This window comes from Chionomys nivalis, chromosome 7 (assembly GCF_950005125.1).
Source record: "Chionomys nivalis chromosome 7, mChiNiv1.1, whole genome shotgun sequence".
NCBI lineage: Eukaryota > Metazoa > Chordata > Mammalia > Rodentia > Cricetidae > Chionomys > Chionomys nivalis.
Genome location: NC_080092.1, coordinates 85,123,988 through 85,149,720, shown reverse-complemented (window position 1 = coordinate 85,149,720; position 25,733 = coordinate 85,123,988). Strand labels below are relative to the sequence as shown.

The following is a 25,733-nucleotide window of genomic DNA, read 5'->3' as shown; positions in this document are numbered from 1 at the left end:
GGTCACTTTCCTAAGCTACAAGTAGTGAAGTACACCGACTGAACCCCTGATTTGAGAATCCAAACGTCTCTAAAATACAAGACCTTGAACACCAGTGTTACATAAAAGGCTTCAGATTTTGGAGTAGTTCAGATATTATCATTTTGAATCAGGAATGCTTAACTAGTAAGGATTTTTATACAAATATTTCAAAATCCAAACTAGCTGAAATCTGAAATACTTGTCATCTAAAGCCTTTTGACCAGACCAGGTGTTACTCACTGAGTCTCAAACTGGGTATCTTTTTTTTTTTTTTTTAATTTTTCAAGACAGGGTTTCTCCGTAGCTTTTGGTTCCTGTCCTGGAACTAGCTCTTGTAGACTAGGCTGGCCTCGAACTCACAGAAATCCGCCTGCCTCTGCCTCCCGAGTGCTGGGATTAAAGGCGTGCACCACCACCACCCGGCTTCAAACTGGGTATCTTAAACCAAATTTATTCTCTTTCTTTTTCCCTTTTCCTGCTTCCCATGTTGCTAACAATCTCTCCAGCTTTAAAAATGTATAAGTTTGAAATCAGGTATTGGGAGGAACATTTCCCCTCCAAAGTCTATAGGGAGGATCTTTCCTTACTCAGACCATCCTTGGATTGTGACTGCATAGTTCATGTCTTCCTTTGTCTTGACAAGACCATGTCTGTATCTAGATTTCCCTTCCTGTAAGGATGTCAGTCATACTGGATGGGTCAGTACCCACCTTTATGACCTCATCATCACTTGATTACAGCTGTGGAGACCCCATTTTCCCAATAACCAGTCACAGATGGGTTCTGGGCATTAAGAGAAACTCAATTGACTACTGCCATATTAGCAACCAAGCATTTCTTAGCAGCTTTCTCTTTTGTGCCTTCGAGTGGTGAACCCTTACAACAGTACTTTTTGATGCTCTCAGGGAATATTATAACTGTTTTGTATCCATATATATATTAACCCCCACAATATATCATTGTTTAAATGTTAAAAAAGTCATCTCATCCCCTGTAATGTGTCACGGTAATGAATTTTTCCTCTTCTGCATATCAGAAAAAAAGCTGTTTCATCTTTATTTTTTTAATACTTATTTATTTCACATTCTGACCGCGGTTTCCTCTCTGGAAGTCTTTCTGTTTTCTAGGCTAGTCTCACTAGGCTCAAGTAATCGTCTTACCTCAGCCTTCCAAGTAGTTGGAATGACAAGAGAGTATCACTGTACCTACATGTCATTGTTTTTAAAAGAAATTTTACTGAGTAGGCGTAGCTGAGGAGATGGCTCAGCAGATATATGTTCTTGTTGTGAAAGCAAAAGGGCCTGGTTCAAATTGATTCCCAGCACCCACATAAAAGTTGGGTGTGTCCACATGTGCTTCTAACCCTAATGTTGGGTGGAGACAGGCAGGTCCTGGAACCTTTCCTGCCGGCCAGCCAAACCAAAACTGTGAACTTCAGGTTTAGTAGAGACTGTCTTTAAAAATCAGGCGGATGACTGGAGAGGTAGCTCAGTCCTGAGTGCTTGCTTGTGAGACATGAGCACCTGAGCATGACCAGGCATGCCCGTAACCCCAACACTAAGAGATAGAGGCAGGAGGATCTAGAGAGCTCACTGCCAGCAGCCTAGCAAAAAAATGAGCTTCTGGTTCGGTGCGGGACTAATTTATGAAAATAAGGTAAAGAACCATAGAGGAGGCTATCTGAGGCCCTTTTCTAACTTCTGCTTATACACTTAGGGTGGGAATGTGTGTATGCATACACACACACCTTGTATTTATTATTTATTTATATTAACTATATATATATATATATTTTGGTTTAGTTTGCATTTGGTTTTTCGAGATAGGGTTTCTCTGCAGCTTTGGGGCCTATACTAGTTATTACTCTATAGACCAGACTGGTCTTGAACTCACAGAGATCCACCTGCCTCTGTCTTCCTAGTGCTGGGATTCAAACCGTACACCACTGCCTGGTGCTGTATGTATGTATTTTAATTTTATGTGCATTGTTATTTTTGCCATGGGTGTTGGGTCACCTGGAAATGGAGTTATAGAAAGTTATGAGCTGCCATATAGGTGTTGGAAATTGAACCTGGGTCCTCCAGAGAGCAGTCTGTGCTCTTAACCACTGAGCCATCTCTCAGCCCCTTGAAAATATTTTGTTATCACGCATATGAAGGATTTCCCAGCATGGCCAGCCCCATCGTTTTCTTTATATAAATTATCCTCTAGGATTCATTTGTGTGAATTTCTCAAGGTATTTGTTGGTAACCCAGGACATTTTATTTTATGTGTATGGATATTTCAACTGTGTGTATGCCTGTGCACCATGTACCTGCCTGGTGCCTGAGAAGCCGGAGGAGGGCGTCGATCCCCTGGAACTGGAGTTATACTGGAGCCATCTCTTCCGGTCCACCCTCCCCATCATATTTTAAAACAGCGATGCTAGTTATACCTTTTTTTTTTTTTTTTAATGTTGGGACTGGATAGATGACTGCTCTTTCAAAGGAATGAGGTTTGTCTCCCAGCACCCACATGGTGACTCACAACCTTCTATAACACTAATATCAGAGGAACTAATGCCTTCTGACCCATACACATAAAATATTTTTTTAAAAAAAATAAATGTTATAGTAATTGACACATAATCACATATGCCAAGCACCTTTTATTGTCAGGCTCCGAGTTAACCAAAAACAAACTTAAAATTCAGACACTGTTCACATCATATGAAATAAATATATATTTTCTGATTCCTCAGACTTTGGGGGAAATCTCCACTTGCATCAAGTGAGTCTTTGAAACCAGCAGAACCTTAACAAAAACATAGAAAAGTTTCTGTCCTAACCTCTAGCCTAAAAACTGCCGTAGCTTTCTTTTTCTTTGATGGAGAATTGTGTCACCCTTATGCAGTCTTTTAAGTCAGTCTTAAACTGTTCCTAGATTTGTCCTCCCTATAAACTACCCTGCATTATAAAATTATTCCTTTCCACTTCTTGTCATAATTCTTTTTTTTTATAAGTAATCACATTGATAAGATACATTTCTTATTATACTATAAATGAGAGTTGTTGCTGGAGAGATCACTCAGTGGTTAAGAATGGTAACTGCTCTTGCAGAGGACTGGGGTTTGGTTCCCACATGGTGGGCTCCAACTGTGTGTAACTCCAACTTCAGTGAATCTGATGCCCTCTTCTGGCCTCTGCAGGCTACTACATGCATGTGGTGCTTATAAACTTATAAAGGCAAACAAGCAAACATGAAATAAAAAGTAAATAAATAATATATATTATATATAAATATATAATAATGGTAAGTAATAAATAAAGCTTTTAAAAGAGTGGATTGATTCCCCCAAAATGTTCCTACTAGGTAAAATTTACTACTAGGTAAGATTCCCTTCACTGAACTATGTCTAGGATGGATTAAAGGTAGCTCTAAACAGGTTTTACTTACTAGTTGGTTTCTTATTTTTAAAACTTTCTGACCAAGACAGGTGATATGAGGGTTGATTTCATTTGTTAAGTTGCGGCAGGGTCTGGAATCACCAAGGAACGGTCTGTTGGTGAAGGATTGTCTAGATCAGGTTGGCCGGCCTGTGGGCATGTCTGTGAGAGGTTTTCCGAATAGGGTTAGTTGAGGTGGAAAGACTCTACCTGAGTATGGATGGCACCGTTTTATGATCTGGGCTCTGGTCAGAACCAGAGAGAAAGAACTCAGCAGAGCTCTCTGCTTCTTGACCCTTTGTCTCTTATGTTGTTTTTGCCAAGAATATTTGGAAACCAAGATGAACAACCAATAATAATTACCCATAAGTTATGAAGTATTTAGATTTACTTAGTCCGTAAGCTGTCTGTCTCTTCTCCCCCCTTTTATACAGGGTCTCATGTATCCTAGAATGGTTGCAGACTTGCTGTATATCTGAAAATAACCTTAAACTAATAGCTCACCTGCCTGCACCTCCAGGGTGCTAGGATTACAAGCCCTTTAGCAGTATATCAAGTTGATGTGATGCTAGAAGCCAAACCCAGGGCTTTGTGCAATGCTAAGGAGCTGTATCCTCAGACCTGTTGCCTACTCTTTTTGTTGCTCTTTGAAACAGGTCTCACTGTACCTTACTCAGTCTTAATTAGATCATTTTAGCTTTTAAGTTTACTTGTTTGTTTGCTCTTTTTTTTTTTTTTTTTTTTTTTTTTTTTGAGACAGGGTGTCATTCTGTGTCGGAGCCCATGTTATGGGCCCACAATTCTGTAGCCCAGACTGGCCTTGAATTAAAACCTGTCTCAGCTTCCTTTATTATAGAGATTATCAGCATTATTACACCCTGCCTAACTAAGTTATAATTGAATTCAAAGAAAAGAATTTTTTTAAAGATTTATTATGTTCCGCCTGCATATGTGCCTGAATGCCAGAAGAGGGCACCAGTTCTCATCATCAATGTCTGTGAGTCACCTTGTGACTGCTGGGAATTAAACTCAGGACCCCTGAAAGAGCAACCAGTTCTCTTAACCTAGGACCATCTCCAGCCCAGCAGTTAAGAACTTGGTGTTGTTGCAGAGAACCTAGCTTCACTTCCCACCACCTATTTGGGTGGTTTACAACTGCCTGTGACTTCAGTTTTAGGTATGTGATGCCCTCGTCTAGCTGCCTGCATACCCCTGGTGCATATGTATACATGCAGGCACTGGTGTATATGCATGATATACACCGGCTGGGTGGCCGGGCGGTGGTGGCGCACGCCTTTAATCCCAGCACTCGGGAGGCAGAGGCAGGCGGATCTCTGTGAGTTCGAGACCAGCCTGGTCTACAAGAGCTAGTTCCAGGACAGGCTCCAAAACCACAGAGAAACCCTGTCTCAAAAAACCAAAAAAAAAAAATAGCTAGGTGTAGAAATACATGTCTTTATTCACAGCACTTGAGAGGCTGAGTGTGAGGCCAGCCTGCTCTACATAGTGAATTCCAGAACAGCCAGAGTTGCATAGCTAGATTCTTGTGTCAAAGAAAAGAAAATAAACCAAATCTTTAAATCTGGAATTCATTTTTAGCTGAGCAAAGGCAGAGACAGGCAGATTTCTGTGAATTCAAGATTTTATTGATCTACATTGAGAGTTCTAGGCCAACCAGGGATACAACAAGTAAGACCTTTTTTTTGTGTGTGTGTGTGTGTGTGTGTATTTACATTTGGGTCAGACAGATGGCTCAACAGGTAATTCTTTCTTTTCTTGTAGAGGACCACCATTTAGTTCAAAGTAGAACTCTTGTCTTATAGTTCGCCTTTCAAGTAGACCTGTATAAAGTGATGATCATACTCTTTTTAGCTAAGTAAAAGAAACCTTTGATTTAGCTGGTCAAGCTTCTATTTATCCTACTGATATTTGTTTACTAGCAGATACTACACATTAAAATTATTCATGCCCAACTTTTCCTTTTACTTAATATTTTGTGCTTGCCTATGGGTGCCCCAGACAATTGTTTGTAGATGTATTTGTTTATTCACTCAGTTATTTTTTAGATTGTTTTAAGTAAAAATGTCTAATTTCAGTTAGTGAAGATTGTTACTGTACTCCACTCTATAATGACTTAATTGGGTTGGGGGGTTGTCCTGTGCATACTGGTACATGCTATGCACTCAGGCCAAAAGAGATTATAGCATCCTCTGGAACAAGACTTACTGGCAGCTGTGAGCCATACAGAGTGGGCATTAGGAGCAAAGCTTGGGTCCTCTTGGAGAGTATCAAGTACTCTTAACCAGTGAGCCATTTATCTAGCCTGTGAATAATTTTTAAATTCTGTGTTTTCATAGAGAACCAAAGGGAACTAAGCAAAAGACCAATTTTAAAATATTTCTATGATGAATGAATGTTTTAATAAAGTAGAATTGTGACAATAGCTAATGATCACAAGCTAAGTAAATGTTTTAAAATGTCTGTTCTGTTTGTTTTAGTACAACACCTCAGGTATTGAGCCCCACCATTACATCTCCCCCAAACGCATTGCCTCGGAGAAGTTCCCGCCTTTTCACTAGTGACAGCTCTACAGCCAAGGTAAAGGTCACAGTCACTTACTGCTTCCTGTGCTAAGGTTTCTGTGCATCACTGACCCCATCTCAAACAAGGAAAGACTTGTTTTTAATTTTGTTTAAAATTATATAGCTCAGGCTGGTCTGGAAATTGCTTTCCTCCTGCTTTAACTTCTAGGGTGCTAGGATTATAGGGATGCACCACCATGCTGAACTAAATAATTTATTATTTGGTGAACTAGCTATAATTTTTGTGACTCTCTTTAGTCCTTGGGTAAATGTGTCATTCTTGAAATGACCAAATTAAAATAAAAATGTCAGTTGCTTATCGGGAAATAAGACTGGAGGGAAGATGCAGCTATTCAAATGTAGTGCAAATGGGTTTGTTCTAAAAGAATAATTCTGCCTCATAACTGTTGTGGTTGGTTGCACAAATGCCTTTGTTTGATGAAATGACACAAAACTCTATACACATGCAAAAGAATTCATTAAGTACTAGGAATTATTCATGGGGTCTGTGGTTTACATGTTTGTTATCACTGAGGAAAGAAGGAGTGAAAATTCTATCATGTTATTATCTTCCTAGAATTATTTTAAAGGTTAAAAGCAAAAGATGAGGGGATATTTTGTTTCTTAGTCTGCTGACTGACATTATTAATAATTTACTTTTGATATGATATATACAATGTTTTTTTTGCCATTGGTTATAGTGCTTTGATGTGATTAGTGTTGCATTTTCCTATTTTTAAATAGTGAATGAGATTGTGATACACTTTCAGAAAAGAGCTACCCTTAGTGCAGACTGAGTTCAGTCACTATTAACTTATTGTATTTAAAATTAAATGACTGTCAGAGCTGCTGGCTCATTCCTGTGGTTCCAATACTTGGGAGACAAAAACAGGATTGCTTCAAGTTCCAGGTCAGCATTAGCCAAAAAGTAAGAACCTGTCTCAAAACAAACAAAAAATAGTTTTTAAAAACTTGTTTCTATAAAATTTCGGGTTAAGACAAAAAGACTAATGAGGATTACGCAATTCTTCTATATATAGTGCTCGAGAAGATGTCGATGAAGACATCTAAAATAATTTTGAGTGTGATAAGCATGACAATTTATCCCTTTTTACAGGAGAATAGCAAAAAGTTAAAAATGAAGTTTCCACCTAAAATCCCAAACAGAAAAACAAAAAGTAAAACTAATAAAGGAGGAATAACTCAACCCAGCATAAATGACAGTCTGGAAATTACAAAGTTGGACTCTTCTATCATTTCAGAAGGGAAAATATCCACAATCACACCTCAGATCCAGGCGTTTAACCTACAAAAGGCAGCCGCAGGTCTGTTATAAATGCTTTCTGTAGTCCTTGGGTTTTTTTTTTTTTTTTACTTTACTTTATTTTATTATACACTTATTTTAACTAAGTTTCTTCATTGTTTTTAGATAAATACTGGCATTAGAAATGTTTTATTGTTTATTTTTATGTTTTTAAATTTCTGTCTCTTTGTATTTCTGTGGATAGATGGATGCCCACAGAAGCCAGAATAGGGTGTGAATCCCTTGGAACTGGAATTATAGATGGTTGTGAGCTGTTGGGTGGATGCTGGGAACTGTAGCATGATTGATAAAAACCCAGAGACAGAAATTGGGGTTCAACCTGAAGGTCAGAAAAGCAAAACAGCCAGCCACTGGCTCTGACCTCTACTTCAGTCTGAAAATAGTGATCCTGCCTCCAGGAATCTCGGAATGAGACTGTGTCTGAGAGCTGTCTCCTCCCATCTTATATTCCTCTCTAGGGCTGGGATTAAAGACGTGCACCGCTACCACCAGTTTCTATGGCAACTAGGGGGCTACTGGGATTAAAGGTGTGTTGTCACCATTGTCAGGTCTGTAAGGCTGATCAGTGCAGCTATTTTATTCTCTGAACTTCAGGCAAGCTTTATTTATTAAAATATAAATAAAATATTTCTACAGGTTTGGAACTGGACACAAAATGCAGTTAACAACTGAGCCCCCCCCTTAAAACATTTTTTATTTGATTACATTTCCCCCTTAAAATATTTTTATTACATTTATTTGAGAGAATGTGTGTGTGTGTGTGTGTTAGGTTACAGGACAGTTTGTAGGAGTTAGTTTTTAGCATACATCATTTGGAGTCCCAGGGATCAAACTTGGGTCATCAGGCTTGGTGGCAAGATGCTTTAACCACCAAGCAATCTTGCCATCCAGATACTGGAACTTTTTTTAAAGGAGAAATCTGTGGTTAGGTTTTTTAGAAAACCAAAGTTGTATTTTTCTCCTTTGTTTATTATATTTTTTTCTCCTAGAAGGTTTGATGAGTCTTCTTCGTGAAATGGGAAAAGGTTATTTAGCTTTGTGTTCATACAACTGCAAAGAAGCTATAAATATTTTGAGCCACCTACCTTCTCACCACTACAGTACTGGTTGGGTATTGTGCCAAGTTGGACGGGCTTATTTTGAACTTTCAGAATATATGCAGGTAAGTATGCAAAGATATATATAGATATATATCCTTGTAGAGTATTTAACTTTAATGTGCAAGGCTAGATCTAAAAGGTCAATATTCACTAGTTTATTATGTGATATTTATATAATTATTTTCTTAGTATGTATAATAGTTAGGATTACTGTTGATGTGTTGAAACACCATGACTAAAAGCAACTTGGAGAGGAAATTATTGATTTATTTTACTCATAGCTCCATATAAAGCAGTGAGGTCAGAATTCATGCAAGACAAGGACCTGGAGCAGGAACTAATGCAGAAGCTATGAGGAATGCTTCCTACTGGCTTGCTCCTCAGGGCCTTTGCTCAGCCAGCTTTCTTAAAGAATTTAGGGCCACCAGCCCAGGAGCTCTTCCCCATCAATCAGTAATAAAGAAAGAGCCCTACAGCAGGATCTTGTGGAGGCATTTTCTCCATTAAGGTTCCTTCCTTTCAGATAACTCTAGCATATGTCTGGTTGACATAAAATTAGCTAGTATATTAATTTCTAAATAAAATTATTTCTTGCAAGCTGGGCGGTGGTGGCTCACGCCTTTAATCCCAGTGCTTGGGAGGCAGAGGTGAGTTCGAGGCCAGCCTGGTCTACAAGAGCTAGTTCCAGGACAGGCTCTAAAACTATAGTGAAACCCTGACTCAAAAAAAAAAAAATTTATTTCTTGCATTAAGAAATAATTTAAATTTAGTGGATTTGTAAAGGATTTGTAGAGAAAGTCATCAAGTTATGTGAAATATTTGTATTCTCAGTTGAATATGAAAATATTTACCATGTAATCAATATTTATAATGTAAATTCTTTCTATAAAATATACAGAATTGTGGGCTGGAGAGATGGCTCAGTGGTTAAGAGCATTGCCTGCTCTTCCAAAGGTCCTGAGTTCAATTCCCGGCAACCACATGGTGGCTCACAACCATCTGTAATGAGGTCTGGTGCCCTCTTCTGGCCTGCAGACATACACACAGACAGAATATTGTATACGTAATGAATAAATAAATTTAAAAAAAAAATATACAGAATTGTATACTGAACTGAATGTTTATTATTTAACATGTTTTATAAACTTAATGCTGTTGCCAGGTGTGATGGTTTACACCTTTAGTCCCAGCACAAAAACAAACAAACCTGCTTACTGTATCTGTGAAGATGATTTATGTTTAATTGAAGGCATAATGTCTTTATAATAGTTTTTTTGTTTTCTTTTGAGGCAGGATCTTTTACTTGATACCCCTGGCTACACACACACACACACACACACCGATGCTGGGATTTAAAGGCATGCACCACACGCCTTGCCTGTTTTGTTTTTGAGACAGGGTCTAATGTAGCTCAAACTGGCCTCCGGCTCTGTATAAACCAGAATGACCTAGAATTCCTGATCCTCTTGCCCCCTTCCTCCTTAGATATTGGGATTATAGGGATGTACTATCATCCCTAATTTATGAATACACATGTAGGTTGACTCCAGGCTTTTATGTATGCTTAGCAAACTCTACCAACTGAAAATTGCATCATCAGCCCTTCAACTTTTTTTAATTAGTATTTTTTTCCCGTCTTCCTGTTTGTATAGTTCATAATCACTTGTTTTTTGTTTGTTTGGGTTTTGTGTGTGTAGCTAGCTAATGCTTGTTTGATTTCACTGTATTCATTCTGCTAGCCTTGAAATCACAGGTATGTGCCATCATACCTGGATTGCTTTCCTTTTTTATTTTTGGGAGACAAAGTCTTGCTATGTAGTTCACGCTCATCTTGAATTCACTGTGTGGCTCAGGCTGGTCTCAAACTTGCCACAGTCCTCTTACTTTAGCAAACTTTATTCCTAGCTAATAATCACTTCTGCAAGGTCACAGTAGTTTCTGAAAACTTTGAAAGCAAAAGGCATTTCTGTGTGGCAAATTGCTGTGTCTACTATCTTATAGCCTGTGTCCTTTGGAAGAACTCAACGCACAACTTTTAAGAGATTTGAGGGAACTTATAAAACATCAAACTATTTCTAGATACCAAATCAACATGTTTTGGGCAAAAGTTCCCAGTTTTATCAGTGCGCTTTTCTGGGGCTGGAGAATGACTCAACAACTAAGAGAATTGCTATACTTACAGAGGTCCAGCTCACAGCAGTCTAACTCCATCCCTGGGGGTTTGACACCCTTTTCTGACATTGGGTACCCACATATATGTGGCATACATACACAAAAGTAAATATTTAAAACAGAAATTCTTCCCTTGTTTTCTGTCATCTTCATTTGAACTTAATAAAGTGATAAAACTAGGGGATATGTTGGATTTATAAAGTTGTTTGTTTTTAATAAAGTTTTTTGTTTTATTTGGTTTGGTTTGGTTTTTTGAGAGGCTTTCACTGTGTAGTTCTGGAGCCTGTCCTGGGACTCGCTCTGTTGTCCAGGCTGGCCTCAAACTCACAGAGATCTACGTGCCTCTGCCAACTGAGTGCTGGGATTAAAGCTGTGTGCCATCACTGCACAGTCGAACCTAGTTCTAAAGTTTTTTAAACAAGATGCACAGTTCCAGAAATTGCGACTATTTTGAGGAAAGGGGAGAACAAGAGAGACCTTAGGAAAGGGCAATTGGAACCCAGCAGTTCCATGCAGGTCATGGTTCAACTTCCAGTGTGCCCTAGAGTTGGCAGCCATCCTACCTTGTTTATACCGCAAAGGTTTAAACTCAGCCTTTCAGTAGATTCTCCCTACCCCTCTCTTTCAGATTTTATTTTGTATGTGTGCCAAACATGTGCCTGGTGCCAGAAGAGTATGTTAGATCCCCTGAAACTGCAGTTTGAGAAAGTTGTGAGCCACCATGTGAATGCTGGGAAACAAAAGCCAGTTCCTTTGCGGAGCTGCTGGTGCTCTTAACTCCTGAGCCTCCTCTCCGGCCCCCTCTCTTTCTTTTTTAGAGAAATTTCTTTTCAAGTTTCATGTCTTTACTCATAGTTAAAATGCAAAAAGCAAGCTAAATGTGAGTGATTGCTTCAGTATTTGACTTCCTACAGCTGATTTGTTCAGTTGTCCTTGTTGCTAATTCACATAAAGCATAATCCTTTCAGAGTTTAGGTCCTGTGAAGACTCTGACCAGCATTGCCCTGTATATGTAAACTGTAGCAACATCTTTGCCCTTACTCTTCTCTTCTCTTCACTTTTCTTTTCTATTTCAGGCTGAAAGAATATTCTCAGAAGTTAGAAGGATTGAGAATTACAGAGTTGAAGGTATGGAGATCTACTCTACAACACTTTGGCATCTTCAGAAAGATGTTGCTCTTTCAGTTCTTTCAAAAGATTTAACAGACATGGATAAGAACTCACCAGAGGTATGGTTACAATTTGTTTAATAATAGTCACTTTTCCTTTACTTGGGTTAAGGAAGTGTTTATTTAGTTATTCTTTATCAGTAAAAAGTCAGTCAGATAACAGATAACAGGGTAAGAACCTGAATGATCAGAGAAGCTGCAGAAAAGCCTCCTCCATTCATCCTTCCTTGTAGAAGCTAGGCATAGTGTAAACTACTGTAATCCCAGCACCTCTTCAGGGAGGAGACAGAACTAGGAAAACTCCTAAAAGCTTTTGCAGGCGGCTAGCCTGCTGCACACAACAGAACAATATAGACCCTGTCTCAAACAAGGTGGAAAGCAAGGAACAACACCCACACACTTAAATGTGTGCACACATATGTTTCCTAAGGTCAAAATTAAGTTTAGATACAAGAGAAATTAGAAACTAATTTTCTAAATAAACTGAGTTTCTACTTTTGATAACTTTTTTTTTTTTTTTTTTAAAGAAAGCATAAAATAGCCGGGCGGTGGTGGCGCACACCTTTAATCCCAGCACTTGGGAAGCAGAGGCAGGCGGATCTCTGTGAGTTCGAGACCAGCCTGGTCTACAAGAGCTAGTTCCAGGACAGGCTCCAAAACCACAGAGAAACCCTGTCTCGAAAAACCAAAAAAAAAAAAAAAGCATAAAATACTGTAACTGTGTTTGATTGTTGTTGTTTGTTTCCATTTTACCAGGCCTGGTGTGCTGCTGGAAATTGTTTCAGTCTGCAACGGGAACATGATATTGCAATTAAATTCTTCCAAAGAGCTATCCAGGTTGATCCAAATTATGCTTACGCCTATACTCTATTAGGACATGAGTTTGTGTTAACTGAGGAACTAGACAAAGCCTTAGCATGTTTTCGAAATGCTATAAGAGTAAACCCTAGACATTATAATGCATGGTAAGTGTAAAGACAAAGTTTCAGTGAATCATTTTGATTTCATTTGTTTGCATGTGTGCATATATGTATGCGGTGTGTGTGCTGCAGCAGACATGTGGAGGTTAGAACATAATATCCAAGAGTTGGTTTTCTTCTTTCACTGTGTGGATTAGGCTCAGCAGCAAGCACATTGCCAGCCCTTAGTGGCTTTTTTCTTTTTTATATGTATGCATGTTATGCTTGTATGTATTTTTTGTATTATGTGCAACGGACCAGCTTAGCTGGGGCACTGTGACAGAAGGGACAAGGTCTCAGGAATAGGTGGGTAAGAAGTCGGCGAATGACAAGCAGACACAAGACTCAAAGGAATTGCATCTGATTGTATCTTTACTAGGCATGAGGCTCATCCTTTATACAGAAAGATTGCTTAACAACATGTATTGTTTTTTCATGCGATACAGATTATTATTAGAATCATTGTATCAGATAAGTGAGGATAGATTTTCATCAGACAGATGTCTCTGGTGTGAGTCTGTTGGTCATGCTAGACTTGGCTTGGCATTAGTTTCGATATAAATCTTCATCTAGCCTATGAGTTCATGGCATTTTGAGCTAAGGGCAAGCGATTGTGGTTAACAGTCACACAGTCTACGGTCTTTTTATATTCCTGCCATCTATGCAGAAGAACTTCTTCTTTCCTCCTCCTCCTCCACATTTCTAACTCCTTCTCAATCCTTCCCCAAAACCAATCTCAAGACGTTACAGGCATTTATCTCTCTCTTCTATCCTTATCCCATCTTTGCTGAATCTGTCTTAATTGCTTAATTAACTTTGCCTTTTGTTCTTCTTTACTGAGCACCAGATTAAACCTGGAAACCTTTTTGCCTTTAATGTTAACCCATCTTCCTCCATTAGCATCACATACTCCCTGTATATGGCAATGTCCCATCAGTAGACTCTGGAAACTTATGTTTTCCCTTCCAGAAGAAACCAGACTGCATTCCTTAGAACATAAGCAGGTAATGCCAAAAGTGCAAGGGCTGCAGTGCAGGAAGCACAGCACACACACCTTCTCTGCGGGCACTCTTCCTTGAAGCTTGTGCCACAGCCTATGTGAGAAATCACACAGACTCCATAGGAGGTGGCGTGACACATGTTGTTTTTTGAGGTAGGCTCTTTCATGGACCCTGGAGCGGAAGAGATACTTGCTGCTTTTACAGAGAACCTGAGTTCTATTCCCAGAACCTACATGATGGTTCATAACCTTCTGTAGCTGTAGGTTCCAAGGGCTCTGATGATCTTTTCTGATTTTTTTTTTGTACATTAGGAATACACTTGGTGTACATATGAACACTCAGGCAAACACTCACATAAAATACAAATAAATAAATCACTGGGAGGAAGCATTTAACATAGCCAAGAGTGATGGTGCATAGTCTTATCCCCAGTACTCAGGGGGAAGAGCAGACAGATCTCTGAGTTTGATGCCATCCTGGCTTGTCTAGTAAATTCTAGGCCAGTCAGGGCTGCATGGTGAAACCTTGTTTCAAAAGAGAGGTTAACAGAGTACAACAAGATGGCTGAAGGTGCTTGCCACACAAGCATAGTAACCCAAATTCCATTTCTTGGGATCCACATGATGGAAGGAGTCCTCTAACCTTCACATGTGTCCCTTGGCACATGCATATAGACATAATATTGAAACGTTTTACTCTGCTGCACTTTTTTTTTTTTTTTTTTTTTTTTTTGGTTTTTCGAGACAGGGTTTCTCTGTGGCTTTGGAGCCTGTCCTGGAACTAGCTCTTGTAGACCAGGCTGGTCTCGAACTCACAGAGATCCGCCTACCTCTGCCTCCCAAGTGCTGGGATTAAAGGCGTGCGCCACCACCGCCTGGCCTCTGCTGCACTTTTTAAAAAGTTAATTAGAACTTGCTTATGATAGCATGTACCTGGCTACAACTTAGCTTTTTCTGCATAGGAAATTCCATACTAGCCAGAGCTGCATAGCAAGACTCTGTGTCAAAATAAAGTCAGGGAGGGGAGATAAAATTTAACCCGCTTAATAAAATGCTTGTCTTACATGCACAAAGCCCTGGGTTCTGTCCCCAGAACTATATATACTGGACCTTGTGGCTCATGCTTTAATTCCAGTACTGATGAAGTAGAAATGAAGTTCAGGATTATCCTTGGCAACATGAATTGGAGACACTCTCAAAAATAAATAAATATAAAATAGTATACAGATGAAGCATTTACAAATAATAAAGCATAAAGAAATCATAATATCTTAGTCTATACTATATTATATATGTAAACATGTAAGTGTGGATAAAGTCTAAAAATTAAGAAAGGAGATCATGAGGTGATGAAAAAATAGACAAAATATAGGGAGAAGGATACATGAGTCACAGAAGCAGATATAACACTTAAATGTTTTTTATTTTCAACTTCATTTAAGGTTTTTTGGAGGGGTTGTGTCTTGCATGAGTTCTGATTGGTCTTAATGATAAAAACCAGGAGCCAGATATCAGAATAAATGCTGAGAGATAAGAGAGAGAAAAGAGCAAGCCATAGCCAACTCTTACCTTGCTAACTCCTCAGACGAAAGAGGGACCAAGCTCCTGTCTCTTCCCACCTTATATTCCTCTCTCTGCCCAGCCATATGACTTCCTGTCTGTCAGTACAGACCTCCAGACTTCTGTTATTAACTAGTGGCTAGCTCTCCCCTTTAGTCTTTAGGCAAGTTTTATTTGTTAGAGTAAAAACACCACATTTCCCCTTTTTTGTCTAAGTTTTTTTTTAAAGATTTATTTATTGTGTATACAGTGTTCTGTCTGCATGTATGCTTGAACACCAGAAGAGGGCACCAGATCTCATTGTAGATGGTTGTGAGCCAGCCACCATGTGGTTGCTGGGAATTGAATTTGGGTCTTCTGGAAGAGCAGCCATTGCTCTTAACTTCTGAGCCATCTCTCCAACTCCCTTTTGTCTAAAATTTTAAAAAAGGTTATAACTAATATAAGAAAAATTATATACAATAAGTACAATTAACTATATTCAACATACAGGTGATAAATACACCAACAATGTCTAGTCCTTTAGCAATTGACTAATTCAGACAAAATACTTCATATCCTATCTTGGTAGCCCAAGATGTTGTACCTAATTTATTCTATCCTAACTTGGATTACCAACCTAACAGTAACCTTTTATGTCTCAATGCCTTATACATATTACACCCCTTTAGTGAATTTCTTTTCAGAATCTCATAACAAGGATAACTATAACTGTGACATCTTCTTCAACTTCATTAGAGACCCATGAAGGTAATAATATTACCTGAGTAAACAAGAAGTGCAACAAGTGACTTCCAAAAAATGTGAGAAATGGCAGAAACAGCTGGCTGCCTGGACAATCTCCCAAGGTTCCTCTACAACATTGAGACATCTGTCTTTGGTCTACAGACCTAGCATATCTGACAGACTTTTCTGTGAAGCAGGTCGTTCTGCAGGGCTGTCCCTCCTTGTCTTGTCAGAGGTCAGCAGTCCTTTCCTTTGTGTCCTGCTTGTCCAGTTTGGACAGCGTTCTGTCAGAAGTCGAGGCAAGGGCACTTTCTAGCCTGGTGGCTTACTTTTGCCACACGAAAAGTAAACTCCAGGGGCTGGAGAGATGGCTCAGAAGTTAAGAGCAATGGCTGTTCTTCCAGAGTCCCTGAGTTCAGTTCCCAGCAACCACATGGTGGTTCACACCCATCTCTAATGAGATCTGGTGCCCTCTTCTCGCCTGCAGGCATACATGCAGACAGAACACTGTATACATAATAAATAAATTAAAAGAAAGTAAACTTCATATGGAGTTTCTTCGATAACCTATCATTTTCTCTGAAATAGTTTGGAGCTGCCAGGAACAGACATGTCTCATTGTCATAAATTTTAAAAAAAAAGAACCTATGTCATTAAAGATCTTAAATGCTATATTCTACAGATCTTTGAAATATTTGAAGATGACCTGTCTATATATCTGTCTGATCTTGAAACATACCTGATATGACTATAAGTTCAATTGTAATAGGTAACTTATTACTAATCTGCATTTCCTTATTATCCTACATAGTTGGTAATAACTTTAAAGGACTAGAAATTTGTATTTCCTTGTTAATTGAGCTATATAGGTTCAATACCTTGAACAAGATTAGGAATGTACGTACAGTATGTTCTAACAAAAATAACCTTAATTTGTATCAATATACAATAATTCATATCAATGTAAAGTATTTAAAACTAGTGATAGTTTTGTGATGTAAAAATAGATTCAATAATCAACCTTTTTATTCTATTTCTATATCTCTCTTTTTTCAGAGTAGACTCAATAATCTACCCTTATATCCTATCATATCTATATCCCCATTTTTTTCTTTTTAAAACAGGAACCCTAAATCTAAACTCCTTTGTTCAGCTTTTTTCCTGATCATTAGCAATAACAACTTGTAACCAACACCCCCAAACAATGACTAATATCCATAACCCAATAAAAGACCAAAAACCACCCACCCCACCTCTTGGGAATGTACGTGCCATGTTCTTAAAGTTACTTCCTGCTGTTTGGATGCAGTGGCATCTTTAGAGGATCCTGAAAAGAAAAAATTGGGTTAATTGTCAAGTCCTGGGAGAGGTAGCTGTTTCATTTGTTGTCCAGTCTCTTCGTAATGGGAAACTACAGGGCTTGTCTGAAGTCCTGGCAAGAGTAGTCTGTGAGACTGGATCATCTCAGCTAGCCACCTCAATATTGTCCTGAGCAATTTGTAATTTAAAGCCAATCTTTAGGTCATGTTTGTCAGCTTAGTGGTGTTATAGTCATTGTGGAATCATTGTTGGGTATAGCATATAATTCTGATTTTTAGACAGAATCATAAGGACTTTGATTACTTCGCTCAAATTTTTGATTTGTAACCTGCCTTTCCTGATTTCTTTGCATCAGTTTAGAATGTAGGGGCTCCTAATATTGGTATTCCCCATACAGTGCGAGGAAGGATATAGCTAGTTCTCTCTATAAGTTGAGTTCTCTTGCTTTTTTGATGTTATTGTTAATCTCTCTGAAAAAATTACTGCAAACTCTTTGCTAAGGTTCACTTTCTGCCCATAATTTGTCAATTTCATCATTATTCAAAGGTACTATAATTTCTGCTGGGTATATTCCTGCTAATGGACAAAGCCCCAATTTTCCTTTTAGAATCAACTCAGAAACATAAATCCTTGTCACTGTCTAAGGTTTTGAACAAATTACTCAGTTTATCCGAATTTACCCCAATAGTAGGCTCTAGATAGGAAATGTCTCCAGCAATCTTTTTTTTTTTTTTTTTTTTTTTTTTTAGATTTATTTATTTATTATGTATACAACATTCTGCCTCGATGTATGCCCGCATGCCAGAAGAGGGCGCCAGATCTCATTACAGATGGTTGTGAGCCACCATGTGGTTGCTGGTAATTGAACTCAGGACCTCTGGAAGAGCAGCCAGTGCTCTTAACCTCTGAGCCATCTCTCCAGCCCTCCAGCAATCTTTGAAAGTCATTAAGAGTCTGCAGTTGATCGGAATTTGGACCCTATTTTATATCCTAAATAATAGAATCTTCTCTTTGTAAGCTCCAGCAAGGCAAAATTTTCTTCTTCAAATATTCTTTCTAAAATACCTACATTTCAACCAGCTAGTAAAATGTCATCCATGTAATGGTAATCTATAGATTGAGAAAATTGCTTACTTATCATTTCCAGTCACTGACATGCAAAATATTGGCACAGGGTGGTACTATTTAACATTCCCTGTGGGAGAATCTTCCGTTGACATCTCCTAGCAGACAGAGAATTACTATAAGTAGGCACAGTGAAGACAAATTTTCTTTTTTTTTTTTTTAATATTTATTTATTTATTATGTATACAGTATTCTGTCTGTGTATGCCTGCAGGCCAGAAGAGGGCACCAGACCTCAATACAGATGGTTGTGAGCCACCATGTGGTTGCTGGGGATTGAACTCAGGACCCTTGGAAGAGCAGGCAATGCTCTTAACTTCTGAGCCATCTCTCCAGCCCCGAAGACAAATTTTCTATCTTTTTCTTATAAACATATAGTGAATAAACATATACTAATCTTTTAAATTAGTAACTATAAGAGGCCATTCTTTAGGCAATAAAGAAGGCACAGGAATGCCAGACTATGGAGAGCCCATTGGCTGGATCACCTTATTAATAGCTCTTAGATCTGTTACCATTCTCCATTTTCCAGATTTCTTTTTAACAACAAATACAGGAGAATTCCAAGGGCTGGTTGATTCTTCAATATGCTGAGCATCTAGTTGCTCCAGTACCAGCTGTTCTAAAGCTTGCAGTTTCTCTGTTGTTAAAGACCATTGTGCAATCTATACAGGTTTGTCTGTCAACCATTTTAAAGACGGAGCTGTGTTGGTATCTTTGAAAGATCGGTAGCTGTTGTGCCCACTTGTACAGCCTATGATTGGTGACTGTTGTTTATTATACCTTCTAATATTTTTCCCAGAAATATTTGTTAATTTATGGTTTGCTTCTGACATTAGAAGAATGTTAATCTGAGCATTCCATTAATGTAGCAAATTACATCCCCATAAATTCATTGCTATGTTAGCCACATATGGCTTAATTTTCTTCTCTGTCCTTCTGACCCTATATATTCAACATATCTTGTGCCTTTTACCTGAGTTCCAGTTTCTAAAAACTGAACATTCAGTTCCTGAAGAGGCCAATTTTGATGCCAAGATTCTGATGGAATTATTGTTACATCCACACCTATGTCTACAAGACCTTCAATGACAATTTCTTTTATTCATATTTTTAATTTTGGTCTTTGTTCACTTATAGAAGTTTGCCAGGGTATTTGCTTTATGGTTTCTCCTGAATTTTTTGTTCTCTCTTCTACAGTTGTTCTATCATCCAAAGCAGTATTAGGACAGTAGGTTCTTTCATTGCTCTGGTAAAGTTTCCTTCACAGTTCCAGAAAACAACTCAATTGAATTTGGTTGATTCAATATTGATTATATTCCGGGTTCATTACTCTAAGGGTGCTGATCTTGCTTTTAATGGCCTAATTACCCTTTTGCATTGTGCATTAGTATTTTCAAAAGCCAAAGATTCAATTATTATTTGTTGACCTTCTGAATTTTGTATCATTCTATTTAATGCTGAAGTCAGTCATTGTAAGAAATCTGTGAAGGTTTCCTTTGGGTCCTTTATAACCTTAGTAAATGACTCAATTTTCTTTCCTATTTTTTTTTTCAGTTCTGTCCCAAACATTCAAAGCTAGTGTGACCATCATATAGAGATTGTCTTTGTACATCCGCATAATATCCCTCTCCAAGAAGTTGGTCTTGGAATATTTCCATACCTCTAGCCCTACTGTTCAATAGTCTTAGCCTCATCTTTCTACCAGGTCCCCCATCTCTCCAGTCTTGAGCAATGCTTGCTTCACGAAAGGTGAATGCATGCCACATGAGACTATTGCTTCCTTGAGTCTCCTTAAATACAACATTTTCACAGGAGTCCATTCAACTCTTGCATAGTCTTGGGGATATCTGTCATTTGGCAGTTGTTTTGTAAGGTAACTGGATAAATTAAAGATGTTTGTTTAAGAACAACCTAATCTTATGACACAGCACTGAAATTGGTTCTATATTAAATTCCTCTGTCTGAATCTGAATATCTCTATGATCTGTTTCAATAAGTTTTTCTAAGGCCTGTATTTTGGCACTCATATCAACCAACATTTTTAGAGAATTATCAGACCAACAATAAAGATTACCAAAATGATAATTAACATGTCAATCTCAGTTAAACTGATTATCCCTTCATTTAGTTGTTCTAATTTTAAACCATCCATTGTGTAATCATACAGAGGTGGTGACTGGTGGAAGCTCCTGCTTGTGCCAGTGACTACAAAGACAACAGGCAAGTGGCTTTTTCACGAATTTGTGCTATAAAGTTGGGCACCAATTGTTGCACAAATTCTAATTGGTCTTAATAATAAAAACCCGGAGCCAGATGTTGAGGTAGATGCTAAAAGATTAGAGAGAGGAGCAGCCACACCCAACTTTTGTTAACCTCCCGTCTCCTCCTGCCTTATATTCCTCTCTCTGCCCAGTCATATCACTTCCTGTCTGTATAGACATCCAGACCTCTATGGTTAACTCGTGGCTAGCTCCGCCCTCTGATCTTTAGGCAAGCTATATTTGTTAGAGTACATCACCACAGATGTGTGAATTCAACTTTTTTTGCACTGATATACTAAGAATCATTTTTACATTTCAAAAGAATCCAACATGTGTTGTTCCTTCATAACAGTGATTATGCAAACCTGGTCTTTGTTTTTGAACTCCTATTCTGGAAGAAAGGCTTTTCTAACGGCAGTTTCCCCTCCACTTTTTTCTTTGGTTTAAATCATTCTATTAAAGTATTGCTTAATATGTAAATTGTTATATAAACAGTTGTTACACATATAATATGTGGCTTAGAGAAAAAGGAGGTTGAATTTACTAGAACCAGACATTGTGACACATGCAGTTATTTACCAGCTGCTTGGGAGGCTAAGACAGGAAGATTACTTGAGCCAGGAATTCAAGGCCAGTACAGGTACCTAAAAAGAATAATTTAGGTGGTGGTGCACACCTTTAATCCCAGCACTAGGGAAACTGAGGATCTCTGAGTTCAAAACCAGTCTGGTCTACATAGTGAGTTCCAGGACAGCCAGAACTACACAGAGAAGCCCTCTCTTAGGGATGGGGGCAGTTTAGCAAAATGTTTGCCACATACATCATGCTGCAGGAATTAATGGTTAAGTTGAGATTAGAGTAGTGAGTATAAGGATACGGCTTACTTTTCCTCCATGATCATAGTTCTACCTGTTGGGTTAATTTATTATTAAAATGTGTCTTCTAAAAGGCTTCAGTGACTTTTATTATGACTAATACTTTTTGTCTCTCCATAAAACTTAACATTATTTTTCCATTGTATATTAAAATGTCAGGTACCATATGTGTTCTGTTGGTAGTTGGATTAATAAACTAGCCAAAAAATATGTTTTTTAAATTGTACTTTTTTACAATTTCAGGTATGGTTTAGGAATGATTTATTATAAGCAAGAGAAGTTCAGCCTTGCAGAAATGCACTTCCAGAAAGCACTTGATATCAACCCTCAGAGTTCAGTCTTACTTTGCCACATTGGAGTAGTAAGTAACATTGTAAACACAGCTCTGTTACCTCCCTTTTAAAATACTTTAAATGACTTTATAATGGTTATTATGAAAACTGGGCTTTTTTTGTCCATGAATCAGTTTCTCAGTCTTTTATAGCTATAACTCACCTTTTGATTTTCATGAATAAATGCTTTGTGGACCTGAGGGTGTAGCTCGGATGCTATAGATTTGGGTCTCTAGCACTGAAAAAAGCTGAGCATGACTCACAGTTAGAATCTTAACACTTCCTGGAGGTAGAAACAGGTGGATCACAAGTTCAAAGTCATTCTCAGCTATGAATGAGGTTGAAGGCCAGTTTGGACTATCTCCAGAAAGGAAGAGTTGGGGGTTGGGGGGACCCCTGTGTTTGTATACTTTTTCTGTTTTGTTTTTTATATATTTGTGACTCAAGTGATGTTTTTTGTTGTTATTTAAGAGTTACTTTATTTTTAGCCAGGCAGTGATGGTATGTGCCTTTAATCTCAGCACATGGGAGGCAGAGGCAGGTGGATCTCTTGAGTTCAAGGCCACCCTGGTCTACAGAGCTAGTTCCAGGACAGCTAGGGCTGAACTCCCTCTCAATTTTTTTTTTAATGTGTATTATCAGATATGTCTGCTTATCTGCAAATGCCCAGAGAGACCAAAGAAAGTCATCAGATCTCCTGACGCTGAAGTTACAGGCAGTTGTAGACCACCTGACATGGGTACTGGGAAGCGAACAAACTCTGCACCTAGACAAGAGCACTTTTAACTATTAAGCCATATCTCCAGACATCTATTTTGTTTCTCCTGAGACGGTTTTATGTAGCCCAGACTATAAGGAATACTTGAGTGACACAGGATTTAAGAACAATTCCTTTGAACATAGCTTAATCTTTAGAGGATCATAATAAGCCTTTAGAAATGTTGCCTGCATAAATGATAAATGGTTTTCTTGTGAAGGGTAAAACCAAGTTAAACTTTTTAGACTTCGTGGTAATTATCTGCTGTAAAGCTCAAATCATAGGTCTGGAGAAGTGGTTATGCAGAGGACCCGAGTTTGGTATCTAGCATCTGCTTTGAACAGCCTGCAACCACCTGTAATTCCAGCTCCAGAGAATCTGCGGGCCCCTGACTTCCGCAGACACCAGCACACATGTGCGCATGTGCACATACACATACACACATGTATGCATAATTCAAAATACATCTTTTTTTAAGATATTGAATTATGATTATTATCATAGGCACACTGTGGTAGGTTTAGGGGTCTGAGTACCTAGGTTTTTTTCTTATAGAGTATTATTTAATATCTCTGGAGTTCAGGGTGCTTTTTAAAAAAATTGTTGTTGTTGTTGTTGTTACTGGGAGGGAGTTACAGGACAGTAGAATTGGTTCATTCTTCTATCTTACATGAGTTAGTGGGTTCTGGGGATTGAACTAAGATCAAGGTCTTTACCAACCAGTCAGTTTTGCTGGCCCTCAGTGTGCTATCTTTATAATTGAGCAATCGCTGGACTTAGAAGAGAATTAGAGATATCTGTTAATCATTCGGTGTCTTAGTTATTTTTCTGTTGCTGTGGTACAACATCATGACCACGGCAACTTTGAAAGCATTTAATTTAGCTTACAGTTTCAGAGGGCTAAAGTTCATGATGGTGGGACAAAGGAACAAGGGAACACTGGGAATGATGTGGGCTTTTAAAACCTCAGAACCTGCCCTTAGTGACAACGCACTCTTCAGCAAGACCATGCCTCCTAATCCTATCCAAACAGCCTGCCAACTAGGGACCAAGTATTCAAACATATGAGCCTCCGGGGGTCATCCTCATTCCAACTACCACAGTTAGTAATGAGTTACTTAGTCTACTTAAACCCAGCAGACAATCTAATTAGACTATAGCCTCATCTCTTTAAGAGTTTTATTCTTGATAATGCTTTGAATTATGTTATTTGCTTCTTACCTTTCTTTTTTACTTTATTCCTTATAGGTTCAGCATGCACTCAAAAAATCGGAGAAGGCTTTGGATACCCTAAACAAAGCCATTGTTATTGATCCCAAGAATCCTCTATGCAAATTTCACAGAGCCTCAGTTTTATTTGCAAATGAAAAATACAAGGTAAAATTTATATCTGTTTCTTCTACTTTGTATTGTATCTTTTTAAAAAACAAAAAACAATGAAAGAAAACAAAAACAAACTACAAAGCCAACCTGGCCTGCATATCAAGTTCCAGGATAGGCCAGAGGTACATAGAGAGACGTTGCCTCAATCAATTAATCAATCAATCATAAACAAACATTTTTAAGAGCCTAAGTGTTATTGATGATTTGATTTTTTTTTAAACTGTTTTATCTGTTTTTAAAAGCTGTTGAGGGGGTTCTTAGTTTCATATTATTATTGCATGAACTACTCCTAGTACTTAGGAGAATTGCCACTAGCTCTACTCTAGCTACAGAGTATTGCAGTACATTTTAAGCTACAGAATGAAATTTTGTCTCAGAAAAAAAAAAAGAAGAATAAGTAGAAATACCCCTAGATTCAGAAATGTGTTAGAATTCCATGTCTAGAAAGGCTCTTTGTACATAAAGGGATTATCTTAAAAGAGAGACCGGGAGCATCCCCCTTTTAGGACTGAGGGTGGGGGAGAGTGGGCTGGTGAATGACTGCAACGCTCATGATTACGCTGGGGCTGAGAACAGAATGCATGAGGCCTGGGTGGAATCTACTTCTTCAAAAAAGGGGGAGGAAAAAATATGTATTGAGTACCTGCTGCCTTTCTAGGAAATCAGTGGTAAATAATGCAGTCACATTTTCTGCCTTAGGGACTTCCAACTTAGTACCCTAGAAGTATGGGAAGATAAATATCAGGAAAACTAAGAGAGAAAAGAGACATGAAGTGAGATGAAATTTTTTTCTGAAAAATTCAATCATGATGACAGCTATACATATTGTATATTGTTCTGCAACTTGTGTTCTTCACTTAATCCTCTGTTAATACTTATATATTAACAGAACCAGTTATGGTGAGATACTCCTGAATCCTAGTACTCTCAAGAGTGAAAGGCAGGAGGAGGGTCAAGAGTTCAGCTGTATATATAGAGATTGAGGCCAGCCTGAACTACATAAGGCTTTGTCTCAAAAGAAAGTAAACTATTTCCCCTGCATTTTTTTTTTTTTTTTTTTTTTTTTTTTTTTTTTTTTTTTTGGTTTTTCGAGACAGGGTTTCTCTGTGGCTTTGGAGCCTGTCCTGGAACTAGCTCTGTAGACCAGGCTGGTCTCGAACTCACAGAGATCCACCTGCCTCTGCCTCCCGAGTGCTGGGATTAAAGGCGTGCGCCACCATCGCCCGGCTGGAATTTTTTTTTTTTAACCTAAGTTATATTTTGTTTTGGCACAAAGAGGGCTTTAAAAAAAAAAAAAAAGCAAGAATCCTCTTGAACGTTGATACAACGTGTATAATTTTTTAAATTATGTGCAGGGGTCTGTATCTGTATGTAGGTATATGCTCTTGAATGTAGGTGCCCTCAGAGACCAAAGATGTCCAGTTCTCTGGAGCTGGTTACTCCCAGCTTTTAATTTTAAACAAGGTCTTGCTAACAACTCAGTCTAGCCTCAAACTCAGGATCCTCATGCCTCTGCCTTCTGACTACTGGGATTGTAGGAGTACACCATGATGCTAACTTTTTACTTTTTACTTTTTTTTTTTTTTCAAAAACATATGCAGGGGCTGAAGAGATGGCTCAGAGGTTAAGAGCATTGCCTG

General features: G+C 38.3%; 1 protein-coding gene across 4 annotated transcripts in view; it reads left to right on the top strand.

Moving 5' to 3' along the window:
- Nucleotides 1-25,733, top strand: part of Cdc27 (cell division cycle 27) — a 56,940-nt gene that overhangs the window by 24,948 nt on the left and 6,259 nt on the right. For 3 of the 4 annotated variants that reach the window (XM_057774966.1, XM_057774968.1, XM_057774969.1), the window contains 7 exons: nt 5,945-6,044; nt 7,146-7,353; nt 8,342-8,514; nt 11,701-11,853; nt 12,550-12,758; nt 21,865-21,982; nt 23,959-24,087. In XM_057774966.1, coding sequence (XP_057630949.1) covers nt 5,945-6,044; nt 7,146-7,353; nt 8,342-8,514; nt 11,701-11,853; nt 12,550-12,758; nt 21,865-21,982; nt 23,959-24,087 — 1,090 coding nt within the window. The remainder of the gene's footprint in view (nt 1-5,944; nt 6,045-7,145; nt 7,354-8,341; nt 8,515-11,700; nt 11,854-12,549; nt 12,759-21,864; nt 21,983-23,958; nt 24,088-25,733) is intronic. The other variant, XM_057774967.1, reaches the window with a different exon arrangement.